Below are 14,010 nucleotides of genomic sequence, written 5' to 3' on the forward strand. Positions count from 1 at the left end.
ATAGATTTACTCTTCTGAGAAATCAAAATTTTGAGACTAAAGTTGAAAAATTGAAACCATATTCAAAACCATTTTGGAAGTTGTCAAAGATTCTTAAGAAACCTTCAAAGCCTATTCCAGTTTTAAAAGATGGTGAACGTTTTCTTGTATCCAATGAACAAAAGGCTCAAAGACTTGCTCAGCAGTTTGAGAGTGTTCATAACTCAAATTTGAATTATGTGAGTCCAATTGAAAATGAAGTCACACGTCGATTTGATTTAATTTCTTCCCAGAATTTTTTACCTGCAGAAATAATTGAAACTAACTTGAATGAGATTAAATCAATTATTAAAAATTTCAAAAATATGAAAGCACCTGGTGACGATGGAATCTTTAATATACTAATCAAACATCTCCCTGAGAGCACAATGGAATTTTTAGTGAAAATTTTCAATTGCTGCTTCAAAATTGCATATTTTCCCAAATTATGGAAAAATGCAAAAATTACTCCCATTTTAAAACCGGATAAGAACCCAGCTGAAGTTTCAAGTTATCGACCAATCAGTTTGCTTTCTTCAATAAGTAAACTGTTTGAGAGAATTTTTCTTAACAGAATGATGTCACACATCAACGAAAATTCAATTTTTGCAAATGAACAGTTTGGATTTCGCCATGGGCATTCCACAACTCATCAATTGCTCAGAGTTACTAATATGATACGAGCTAACAAATCTGAAGGTTATTTCACTGGAGCTGCTCTTTTAGACATAGAAAAAGCATTCGACAGTGTTTGGCATAAAGGTTTGATTGCGAAATTGCAAACTTTTAATTTTCCAATTTTCCTAATCAAAATTTTAAAAAATTATCTTACTGATCGAACTCTGCAGGTTGTCTATCAGAATTCAAAATCTGATAGATTTCCTGTCAGAGCAGGTGTACCTCAGGGTTCAGTCTTGGGTCCAGTCCTGTACAACATATTCACTTCAGATCTTCCTGATTTGCCTCCAGGATGCACAAAGTCATTGTTCTGCGATGACACAAGCATTTCCGTAAAAGGAAAAAGTCTTTGTGTCATATGCAGTCGATTGCAGAAAAGTTTAGATATTTTTTCTTCCTACTTGCAAAAGTGGAAAATCTCTCCCAATGCTTCTAAAACTCAAATGATAGTTTTTCCGCATAAGCCTAGGGCTTCTTTCCTCAAGCCAAACAATAATCACGTTGTCAAGATGAATGGGGTTATTTTAAGTTGGTCCGACAAGGTTAAGTACTTGGGACTAATTTATTATAAAAAACTTATTTTCAAAGAGCACATTGAGAGTATACAAGCCAAGTGCATCGAATATACGAGATGTTTATATCCTCTCATTAACAGGAATTCTAAACTTTGTTTAAAGAACAAACTTTTGATTTACAAACAAATTTTTAGACCAGCAATGCTTTATGCTGTACCGATCTGGTCAAGTTGCTGTTCAACAAGGAAGAAAACGCTCCAAAGGATTCAGAATAAAATTCTGAAAATGATTTTGAAGCGTCCTCCTTGGTTTGGTACACTTGAATTACATAGACTTACTGGTGTTGAACCATTAGAAGCTATGTCAAATAAAATTATTAACAATTTTCGACAAAAAACGACAAAAATCGTTGCAATCCTCAATTGCTACGATAAGCTCTCTTTATAGCCAATAAGTTAGCAATTAAGTTAGTTGTAAGTTTACTTCCCCTTTTCTGACAAGTAGGTTTAAATCCCTACTATTGATAAGTCCTAATTGCGAAAGCAAACAAATCCTAACAATTAAAATTACAAATTTCTAACAGTGTTGAGAAGTCACCATTTGTGATTGGACACACATACTCATTATTTACTAATATTTATCATAAATACTTAAGCTACTAACAAATCCCCCCTTAAAAAAAAAATAGAAAAGCTATTTCACCTTCTGTAAATTAGACGGCTGCGACAGATGTAACTGCTAGAATCCGCACAGAATGCTTGCTTACGTTGTCAAAAATTATTAACTTTAAATGACTTGTTTATTTGCCTTGAAAAAAGGCATTTTGCTGTTCAAATTTGGATTTGGTGATGACGATCTTTATGCTGCCTCAACAGTGGGGGAATAATGGCAGTTTGGCGAGGCACGCTAAGAAGAACCGCGCTGCTACTGAGACATGGTGACCAACCACAGGGCTAGTGCTGCTGCTAAGGAAGGACGACTGCTGTTGACAACTTGTCGCTGTCCAGAACTATTATGAGCGGCTTCGGCTGAAACAGGCTCTTATATAGGCCAAATTATTTATTTATTAAATTAACGAGGTTTTAACCATGTGTTGGTCATTCGCTTCGACCATATAGGCCAAATAGCATGTTTTCAATTGCAAGGTATATGATTCTGTCGACCGTGCTTGGGAAGCAATCATATAACGACCAATCAGAGGACGTAATTTTCGCTTAAACAAGGCTTGACAATTATCAATAGTACAATAGTTTGCATAATCAATCAACAATTTTCTACATTTGGATGGATGCGTGTATAATTTTCCAAACAATTGCTGCAAAAATGAAGGAAATCGGTTGAAAACAAACCGATTTATAAGCATTTAAAAAGGGACATATTTCGTCCCCTTTTCGTTAATAGTTTTCCTATTTACATCCCTATGTGGCTAAAGAAAAACGTAGTTCTACGTCAAAATATTTTCATGGTGGTTTGACACCCCTCCCTTCTCTGGAAGGAAGGGCTCCAATATAAATCAAACCCAAATTTCTGCATAACTCAGGAACCAATCAAGCAAATGGAACCGAATTTGGAACCGGAGGTTTTTGAGGGCAAGAATTGTTTCTATGATGATTTAACCCACTCCATACTGTGAAAGGGCGGAGGGGTGCAAAATGAACTGAATAATGACCAGCGGCCAGAAATCGACTCCACGTGGCATTTTTAACTCTCAAATGGCGACTTTCGGTTCCTGGAAAACAGTTAAGCAATGGCTGAATACCACCCAAATGAATATTTTCAGCATCGAAGCAGTTTTGAATCTATTCAAAGCCGTCATATTATTTTCTAAGATGAATTTCATTAGTTTTATGAAAAAGGTATTAACATAAACATGCTGAAACAAGATAGTAGTCTATCGTTTTAGTAGCGTCTATAATTTAAAGAATTATTAACAAAGAGATGTTTGTTTCAAAGTTTTATTTACGATCATTCTCGAATAAAAAATGCATTCAATTTATCAATATATCGACGAAAGTGAGACTCATTACGAATGGTTATCCGAAAATCGGTCAGGATCATGTAAACCAGCGTTTCTCAACCTGGGGTACGCGTACTCCTGGGGGTACTCGAAAGCCTTCAGGGGGTACGCGAAAGAAAAATCAGTAATGGCGGACAGAGCAATTTTTTTATAATACTTCATTTGTTGTTCAATCTTTCTCTTGAAAACATGATTGTAGTAATCAATCAAACCATAGTTTATTCTGAAACCAGAACTAGACTACCATTAAAACTTAATTTAATGATCTACCACTACTCTTTCCCACTCTGCGATAACATTCCAAGCCAGGGGGTACACTCGATATGAAAAATATCGCCAAGGGGTACGCGGACAAAAAAAGGTTGAGAACCGCTGATGTAAACCATTAAAAAATGGCAAAAAAAAGCCGTCCAGCAGTTAACCGAAACATTCGCCATGACGCACGAAAATATGCGTGTAGGTATGTTTTTGGGCTTTTTTCCGTTTTATTTATCAATCCCTCCATAGTTTTCGCGCCAAAAATTTTGGGTTAGGTCTCTCGCTTCAGGTTTGCCTAGGAATTCGCGATGGGACGCAGCTGGGGGACGTTGGGCGGGTTCGCCAACCAGGGTACCACATCGATATTCAGCCGCTCCATCTCCTTCAACGATCGCTTCGGCCGATACCAGATTCAGCCCGAACATCGCGTTATTGCCCTTATGGTATTTCTTGATAAAGGACGCAACTTCCGGCAGGCACTTCGTACTATAAATATCCGCGTTCACGACCAGTCCAGAGCGAAAGGAGAGCGGCGTTGACATCCCCTTATTGCTGATTGTCAGCCACAACAGCGTCGTCTTGAGGAACCTGGTGGAACCTCCACCTCGAATCTCACTTCCTTCGTAGGGGAAGTTAAATACGAAGTACTCTACTAGTCGTTGCCATCCAGGGTGAGAGAGGTCTCATCGTCCATCACCACCGCCACGTCTCGATTCGCCGGAAAAATCGACTTGAACATCGTCATTGCCTGCAGCAACAAGACCAGTGCACGGAACTGCCGCTTCCTGATATGTATGTCCATGATCGCCAGGTACTTTTACACTGTGTGGCCGGTTGCACCGACGACCCGGCCAAGCGCACCCAGCGATGCAGTCACTCTTCCCTAGGTCTTCCTATTCAGCATCCTTTGGAGCTTTTTGTCGCTCAGGGTCATCGGCCGTCTGGAACCGAGCTTTCTTTCGATGCTCTGATTGTTGTGCAATAGTGCCAAAATGTTGTAGATGCCGGAACGGGCGTATCCGGCGTCCACAAAACGCCGCTCGATGTTCCTTTTTCGACGCGACGGGGTACCGTTCTTTGATGGCGCACACTTCTGAATGAGTAGCTTCTAGAGATGTCAAATGTTTCAGCTGAGTCATGAGTAGGGACAGTGGTAAATCGAGATTTCACGGAAGCCGCGAATCCCGCGAAATCCAGCATCGGCCGCGAAATTTACTAAATGCCGCGAAAGTAATGAAAAACAGCAACATTCTATTTCTTATAAAACATTTCGATTTGAAACCTGCGAAATTCATAAAAACCAGCTGGACGGACGAAGCTTAATATTAATGGGCACCCAGATAGCAGCACGACGCCTTTTCTACGCAATCGAAAAGATGAAACAGCTCTAAATCACTCACTTACAACGCGATTTTGTTAACCTGAGTTGAATTGTCTTCGAACGATTCGGCTGCTAGATCCACTTGGAGCAATGGTTTTGGTAACCTACATGATAGAATGAAATCCAAGTTGCGAGATGAACTGAGGACGTACAAGCAAGTATTTTTTCAATATCCGACAGTAAGATTGGTTTTATAATTTTATTCGGTTCGCGGACGTTTTCTTGAACTTTCCCGGTTTTCAAATAAATATTTATCGATTTGCGAAAACTCGATAGATACGGAACGCAACGTGAGCCAATGTTTACGATACACAAGAAGGGAGACAAACGTGACGTAAGGAACTATAGAGGAATAACTAGCCTTTCTGCCGGATCTAAGCTCTTCGAAATCATCGTCCACAGTGTTATTTTAAACTGCACTAGAAGCTATGTTTCAGTTGATCAGCATGGTTTTATGCCGGGTCGTTCAGTGTCGACCAACTTGATCGAATTCACAAGCACCTGTATCTCACAGATGGAAGCTGGATCGCAAATTGACGCTGTTTATACAGATATTAAGGCCGCTTTTGACACAGTAGATCATCGAATACTTTTACATAAGCTTTCTAAACTCGGTATGTCTGAGAGACTAACCTCTTGGCTGAGCTCGTATCTTTTAGGCCGCACCTTGAGTATTAAGCTGGATTCCGCAGTTTCACGGACATTTAGCGACACTTCCGGAGTCCCTCAGGGCAGTAATCTTGGTCCACTGCTGTTTGCTTTATACTTCAATGACATTGCCATTTTGCTAGAGCCGGGTGCGTATTGGTATATGCCGACGATCTGAAGATCTACCTTGTTGTGAATTCTGTCCAGGACTGCCAACGCCTGCAAGCACTGTTGGACACGTTTGCTGAATGGTGTAACAGAAACAAGCTCAAAATAAGCATCGCTAAATGTATGGTCATAACATTCCATCGTTCTCATGTGCCCATTTCTTTTAATTACCAGATAAATGGATGTGTTCTCGAACGCGTAGATCAGATCAACGATCTTGGAGAGATCATAAGCTCACTTTCAATCAACATTATACTGCTGTCATATCCAAAGCCTCGAAACAACTTAGTTTCATCAACAAAATTGCTCGAGACTTTACAGATCCATACTGCTTGAAAGCATTGTATTGTGCATTAGTTCGGCCAATCCTTGAAAATGCCTGCATCATGTGGAATCCTTATGACCTGTGCTGGAAAAACAGAATAGAACGCGTTCAACGAAGGTTTGTTCGTATCGCTCTGAGACATTTACGCTGGAGTAGACCCAATAATCTTCCCTGCTACGAAGACCGTTGTGAGCTGTTGGATTTGGATACACTGGAGAGTCGGCGGAAGATTCAACAAGCTACCTTCGTAGCCAAGCTGCTGAACAATGAATTTGATGCCCCGGTTTTGCTTTTTCATCTTGATTTTCGAGCACCAAGTAGACTGCTTCGTTCGTCAAACTTACTGACAACTAGGTCTCATCGGACCTTGTACGGCTTTTTTGAACCACTGACGTCATGCATCCGTACCTTCTCGTTGGCCGAAGATTTATTCGATTTCGGAAATGTTTCCTCACGTGCTTTTGGCAAAATAATCTCAAGGTCTGGGATGTTGCTGTGGGGGAGAAGAATATCACCACTTTTGATAGAAAATCAGCACTTAATATTGGTTTGATTAACTTCAACTGAAAGGCAGTTATTTTTATTATTCGGGATGTATGCATGATATTAAAAGCACTTACAATAATTTGGTGTACTCTGCTTATAAATTGAAGGTGTCGTAACACGAGTCACCGACATTGGCCACTATCATGAGGAGAATTACTTATTAATACATTTGCATTTTAGGTTAAATTCAATCGAACTTACATTTTAATATTCTAATCAGAACTGAATATTTCACTGGTGAATTTAATAATTGACTCGGCAATCGAAATATAATTGTAATAAAATAATTGAATTTTAATAATTTTACTTAAAGACTTTTATAACTTCACTTGGAGCGTGCACTTCATACGTCTACCGAGCTATGTGTTCTTTCCGCAATGATTCTCATCGACGGATGTAGAACGATGTCAAGCGTTAATTCTGGCGGTCGCAAAGAACTGCGTTTGCGGTATCACTGCATCGAGGGGTTTCGCCGTCACAATCCCCCGCCAGTAAATCCCGGTGTAGGTCAGGCCTTTCGGAGTGCCTTGGATCGGATTTACAATTTGTACCGACGTCCAGAACCGCCAAATTTACCGCTGCCCGCTTTATCACCCCTGTAGCCGTTTGTACCAAAGCTTGTCGTACACGGCCGTCACGACCGCGCATTACGTCCAATACACGTCCTCTGATCCATTGTCTTCTTGTTGTACCACAAACCACCAAAACCAAATTACCTATCTCGATGTCTTTAACTTCGTTGAACCATTTGCATCTGCGATTTATTACTGGTAAATATTCTCGGATCCAACGCCGCCAAAACTCCTGACATAAGTGTTGTGCCAATTTCCAGCTGCTACGCAAGGTTGCGGTACTTTTTATGGGTTCCGTTGGGAGAATCTTGCCACCACTCGAGGAGCCCAGCAAAAAATGGTTCGGAGTGAGTGCTTCTTGATCAGCTGATTCGAGCGGTATGTAAGTTAAAGGTCTGCAGTTTATCATAGCTTCTGCTTCATACATTATAGTGAGGAGTGTTTCGTCATCGGAAACTCGTGGGGCATCCAAGAGGGTTCCTACAGCTGCCTTTACGGATCGCACAAGCCGCTCCCAAACGCCTCCCATGTGAGGTGTGGCCGGTGGAATAAATTTCCAACTCGTCTGAGCACTCGTGAAGGTTCTAGCCAAGGTTTGATTTCGATCATTTAGTTCCCGTTGCAGTACACCACTTGCTCCTGAAAAACAAGTCCCATTATCTGAGTAGAACTCAGCTGGAGGTCCACGACGCGCGACGAAGCGTCGAACAGCCATTATGCATGATTCCGTCGATAAGCTGTGAACCACTTCTAAGTGCACAGCACGGATCGTCATGCAGGAGAATAGAGCCACCCACCGCTTTACCCTATTTCTTCCAACTTTCACGTATACTAGACCGAAATAGTCCACACCGACAGATGTAAAAGGTTTGATGAAGGGTGTTAGTCGAGCGGATGGTAGGGGGGCCATTGGAGGAGGTCTTGGAGAGGCTCTTTGTATCCGGCACCAGATACACTTGGATGTCACCTCTTTAATAAGAGCTCGGAGCTTGAGTATTTCGAAACGTTGCCGCATTTCGTTTACTACGGTTTCTCAATTTGCGTGTCGAAATTGGCGATGGTACCAGTCCACAAGCAAAAATACTATTGAATGCTCCTTGGAAGAATGATTGGAAATTTAGTATCAAAGGAGATGAATGGAACGACATCTATTCTACCGCGTTTACGCAACACACCATTTTCGTCGAGGAAGGGCCATGTTTTGTAGATCGGGCTTGATTTTGGCACGACTGCGTGTCGTGAATCTGGCGACCCTTGAGTTTTTTGAGGATAGAAATCTCTGAAGGGAAGGATTCTGCTTGCACAATTTTCCACAATGTTTGCTCTGCTTCATTAAGCTCTTCTTGTTGAAGCACGTCAAGTTCTAGAGGCATACTATTTCGTTTTCGACGAAGATTTCTAATGAATCGGATAGCGTGGGCCACAGTTCGATTGAGTTCCACCCAGCAACTGAAGCTGCTCACTTTAAGTGATGGTGCCGCAGGTGTGTATACAAACGATGGGCATACTTCCTCTAGTGTAGTTGTAAATCGCCTCTGCTCAGGCCAATAGTTTGCTGCTTCATGAAGGAAGTTGGGACCTCGAAACCACGGGCTGTCGGAGCGAAAGTTTGGCTCGGATTTCCATTTAGTACCTTCGTCGGCTGTGTTGAGCTTAGTAGGGACCCACTTCCATTCTTGTTGTTCACTTGTCATAAGGATTTCTCCAATTCGAACAGCCACAAATTTTGGATACCGACGATGTTCCGATTGGATCCAGGCTAATACGGTGGTCGAATCGCTCCAAAGGTAACGTCGCGAAAAAGTCAGGGTGTGAGAACTAATAACGGTGTTCATGAGACGCACCCCTAGCACTGCTGCCTTCAACTCGAGTTTTGGTATAGAGAGGGTTTTGAGCGGGGCAACTTTTGTCTTAGAGGCCACTAACGAAACCTCAACATTTCCGTTTATTTCCAGTCGGAAATAGATAACGCAGCAGTACGCCATTTCGCTGGCATCCACAAAAACATGAATCTGTAAATTTTGATTTTCTTCCGAAGAAGTGCGAATATAACAACCTGGGATCCGGATTGTGTTCAGTAGAGAAAAGAAACTGGTCCAACGTTTCCAGCGCCCGAAAAGTTCTTCGTTTACTGGCTCGTCCCATGCCATTCCGGTCGTCCAACAATCCTGTATGAGAATCTTTCCGTGAACAAGAAAGAAAGAAAGTAGGCCCAGTGGGTCAAAGAGTGACATGACTACCTTCAGTATCTCGCGTTTTGTCGGAATATGATCGTCTTGGATTACTGGCAGCAAATCTTTCCGAGGGTTGAACGTGTAGGTAAAACAATCCTCCGATGGAATCCATCGCATTCCGAGAACAGACTCCGCCACACTTTCGCGGTCTAAAGTCAAATCTTTGGGAGCGTCGTTTGAGAACTCTCCAATTTGATTTAAAACTTGTACTTTACAACTTGTACAGGAATCAACTGCTTCCTGTTCTGTTCGAAAGCTGTCTAACAAATCGTCCACATAGTGGTTTTTTAATATGACCTCGCCTGCTTTGGGAAACTCTTCCATAAAATCATGAGCATTGAGATTTTTCACAAATTGCGAACAGGTGGACCCGAAGGTGGCAACATCCATCACGTACACCGTGGGAGGTTCAACGGGTGATTCGCGCCATAAAAAACGCTGGGATTGCCGGTCAGGTTCCCGAATTTTAGTTTGGTGGAACATTTCTCTGATGTCTCCACACACAGCAATCGGAAATTGACGGAAACTGTATAGAACGGTAGGAAGAGGAGATAACAGATCGGGACCTTTCAGAAGATTGGTGTTAAAAGATACTCCCTCAACTTTTGCCGCCGCATCCCAAATGAGTCTCAGTTTTTCTGGTTTTCTTGGATTGATAACGATGCCAAGCGGCAAATACCAGACACGATTCGCTTCCGTCGAGTGTAGCTCTGCTTGCGTAGCCTTGTGAGCATACCCCTTCCTCTCGTATTCCCTTATTTGCAATGTGACGCGTTGTTTCAAGTCTGGGTCCTTCTGCAATTTACGCTCAAGCGAAACGAGGCGCCTAACCGTCAGAGGGTAGCTATTGGGAAAATTTAGGTTATCCGTTTTCCATAACAGGCCCGTTTCGAATCCTGACACTGTACGTCGTGTGGTCTCTTCAAGAATCCTTCTCGCTCGTTTATCTTCTGCTGACTCTAATTTTTCAACCGGAACTGAAATACCCGAGCTTTCGATTGTAAAATACTCTCGCAGTTGTTCATTTAACTCACGATCTATGTCCGAAATAGCGCGAAGGTGGAAATGAACGGTTGCTGTTTGCATTGATCGGTTTGCGCGGCATCCATACACACTCCATCCCAGTCTGCATTTGGTTGCAATTGGCTCGGTACCTTTCCCTTAACGTAACTTTAACGGGGCGATCAAGCGAAGATTGTCCAACCCTATCAGTAATTGTGGTTGTATTGCTTCGTAGTCGTCAAGTGGTAGACCTTGTAAATGAGGGTATCATCGTGCCAATTCAGTGTACCGAATAGTTTGTTTCGGAAGTAATAAATTGCTTACTGTGCGCGCCTGAAAAGGTTGGCGCTTCTTTGCACTTTTTATTCCTGCTATCAGCAACTGCAACTGCAGTGATTTCGGTTCTTCGCGTGCCATGTTGGCTGTCCATTGCAACGTTAGAGGTGCTGATTTCCCACCAACGCCAAGCTCTGCTGCAACCGTTTTTTCCAGCAGAGTGTCGGATGATCCCTCGTCTCAGGAAACTGGGTGGAGAAGGGTGTGATGCCTGTCACTGCACCCTTCTACGGCGCATCCTTTCCATGACTTACAGGGCCACTTACCATGATTGTTTATACAAGTTCTGCATAAGCCCTTTTGCTGTACAATTTTCCATCGTTCTTCTACGCTTAGCGATTTAAAACGTGCACATTCAGCTACACGATGACCGAGATGATTACACAAGGAACATACTTTTCCAAACCCTCCTTGAGGCTTGCTTGACTCAGCAGAGTCACTCGTTCTATTAGGTTTAGATTCAGCAGAATGCATTTGGTGGAAAATTTTCTCTTTAGGTTTATGTTTTTCTACGCGCGTTATAAAAACATGGCAGTTCAAATGTTACCTCACTAGCCGCCTCTACCAAACCTGACATGAAATCACCGAATGTAGCTAGCGTCACTGAAGAAAATCGCCCTTTAAACATTGCCCACTCTATCCTTAGTGGTCCTGGTAACTTTTCAATCAACTCCTGCATCAATACACGATTGGGAAGATGGTTGACCTGATGAGCAGCTTTAAGATGATCTACAAGATTTTGGACTGCTAGTCCAAATTCCATAATAGTTGCAAGTCGATCATGCCTGGGGGGTGGGAGCCGTTGTATCTTTTCCATCAGCGACCGTATAAGTAATTCTGGTCGCCCATATAGTGTACGCAAAGTCTTTATGACATGTGGTACACCAGCTGGTAGCAGCAACCTATTTCGAACCGATTCCAGCGCGTGACCCTTCAATGCTCGTTGTAAACGAATCAAATTTTCCGCTTCTGTAAAACCGCATGCCGCTGACGATTGTTCGAAACTGCTAATAAATATTGGCCAATCTTCTGGATGGCCACTAAAGGATGGAAGTTCTCTGCCCATCACCTGGCGAGCAGCTAATTGTTGGGAACCAATTGTATTTACCTGTGGCGCGTTAAATGATCGCTCGAGAGATTTGCCGACGGCCGAATCAGTACGCGAAAGCGACAGAGCATCATCGATTGCTTCATTGTCATTCGCTGTGCTGCCAGCGCAATCATCACCCACCTTCAGATTATTCAACCAATCAATTGTACGCCAATTTGGAACAGGCTCTGATGCTAAATGACTACCACAAGCTGACATCTGTTGTATCAAATCGTTCTTCTTCTCTAAAATTTGTTGACGGATCAACTGCTGTTTGGATTTAAACTCTTTTAGCTCGTTCAATTCAATTTTCGTTGCTCTTCAATTTGACGCTGCTCCTCTTTCAGCTCCCGTCGTCTAAGCTCCTCCAATTCCTTGAGCTGCTGTTCTTGCATACGTTGCTCTTCTTCTATAAGCTTCATCTGGGCCTGCAGTGCGGCTCGGCCACTGGACACAGTGCTATTAGCAGAAGGTGTGAGTGGAACTTTATATCCGTGTTTTGATCCAACTTTACTCGTTGGCTCCGAAGATTTTTTGCCAGTCTCTTCTGGCTTCTGAAACGTATCTGGTTTGGCTGCCGATTGTTTGGCAATGCGACATTCTTGGCACAAATATGATTTACTGGCAATTCGCTCGTCAACTCCAGCACACTTGAAATGCTCCCATTCGTGGCATCTATCACATGCAACCATATTATCATCTGCAGAATCTGGCAAACTACATCGTTTGCAATTGAAACCGGTGAGATCGTGTTGTCTTTCCATTGTTCCTACGTACAAATTATTTTGAAGATTGTGAGAGAGAAGAATATCACCACTTTTGATAGAAAATCAGCACTTAATATTGGTTTGATTAGCTTCAACTGGAAAGCAGTTATTTTTATTATTCGGGATGTATGCACAGGGGCGGATTAAGGCGAAGGCGAAGCAGGCGGTTGCCTGCTCGTCAATCATTGGAGGGCGCCAAATGTGGGAGCGAAAAGATTGAAAAACAAAAAACAAAACTCGCACCACAATAATAAGTTCGGCAAACTTAGTTGGCTATTATTTTCAGGCTTGTTTATCGAGTCAATAAAAAACACTCTCAAATGTTCAATATGTGCGAAATTGGAAAGAAAAGTTGGGTCTGGATTTCGGTCCAGTTCGGCCAAGAATAGGAACAAGCTTGTTTCGGTCCGCTCAAAGTCAAGGAACGAAAATTGTCAATTTTTCGAGCAAGCGTTATTTTAATGAAAACAAATCATAAAGGCTATTATGTGTGTTAGAAATAGTTTGATTGTATCAAAACAATTCAAAACGAGTTTTGTTGTGAAATTTTACTTGACTTCTTAAAGTGTTGTTTTTGTCAAATTTAGAGTGACACGTTGTTTCTCAACCACTGAATATGAACTTTTGATTTTTTTGAATCAGCGAAAAGGGGTAAAATTTTGAGAAGCAAAAAAAATTGATCAGTAACTATTTTCACTTAATTCGAGCATGTTCCAAACATACCAGAAGTGACATAAATGGTAACAAATATTTAAGAAGGGATGGTAAAGATAAGATTTCAAAAAAAAAATAAAACTAAAACGAACACCAAGAAAAAAAAAATTCCGGATAATCGAGACCGACCTGTACTGCCACGAAAAATAAATATATTTACGCAATAAAAATTTTATAGAGTGCATTTACTAAAAACATTGCACTTTGTAGAAATGAAATCTTGCAAAAATCGTTGTAAATTTAACAAACATGTTCCTTTTTATAATAAACACCATGTCAACAATTAATTGAGCCTGCTATTTTTTACTCTCACGTAGTTGATGAGGAGTAATGATTATTAAAATAGATGATCTCCTCCTGATCATCAGAGTTTCACGAAACTTAGCATTGATCGACTGAACTGGAAGCTCTTTCGTCAAGTTTCTTTGGGTCAACTGAATTTGTTCTTAATTCAATTTAATATTTTTTCCATTAGTTCTTACTGCTGAACTGATTTAGCGAGTAGCGAGTGTTTAAAGATTTTTAATATAAGTTTTTTTTACGATAACAATTGGGAAAAACGCCAATTGTCAACAGGCCATGCTAAGTTCTAGTGATGTTCAAAATTGATAACAGTTAATATTATGTTGGTATGAGCTTGTCGGCGTTCTAGGAAATTTCCAAAATTTTAAGCTATCGTGGTTTGTCAATATTAGATTTCTGTCTTGCTTGCTTATTGATGCTTGGTTTTTCAAACAAACA

At 41.4% G+C, this 14,010-nt stretch overlaps 2 protein-coding genes across 7 annotated transcripts in view; one reads left to right on the forward strand and one right to left on the reverse strand.

Moving 5' to 3' along the window:
* LOC129721044 (hemicentin-1) overlaps positions 1–14,010 on the forward strand; it is a 57,201-nt gene that overhangs the window by 39,050 nt on the left and 4,141 nt on the right. The gene's annotated exons all lie outside the window — the stretch shown is intronic.
* On the reverse strand, positions 6,553–9,663 carry LOC129721047 (uncharacterized). Of its 4 annotated transcripts, none has more exons than XM_055673137.1 (2): positions 9,367–9,663; positions 6,553–9,294 (listed from the first exon to the last, which is right to left on the reverse strand). In XM_055673137.1, the coding sequence occupies exon 2, from the start codon at positions 8,139–8,141 to the stop codon at positions 6,969–6,971; it is 1,173 nt and encodes a 390-aa protein (XP_055529112.1). In that variant the 5' UTR covers positions 8,142–9,294; positions 9,367–9,663; the 3' UTR covers positions 6,553–6,968. The 4 variants fall into 2 exon arrangements, with proteins under 4 accessions (XP_055529112.1, XP_055529116.1, XP_055529113.1 ...); XM_055673138.1 differs by having other exon boundaries at positions 6,553–9,306.

The sequence above is a fragment of the Wyeomyia smithii genome, chromosome 2 (genome assembly GCF_029784165.1).
Source record: "Wyeomyia smithii strain HCP4-BCI-WySm-NY-G18 chromosome 2, ASM2978416v1, whole genome shotgun sequence".
NCBI classification, from domain to species: Eukaryota; Metazoa; Arthropoda; class Insecta; order Diptera; family Culicidae; genus Wyeomyia; species Wyeomyia smithii.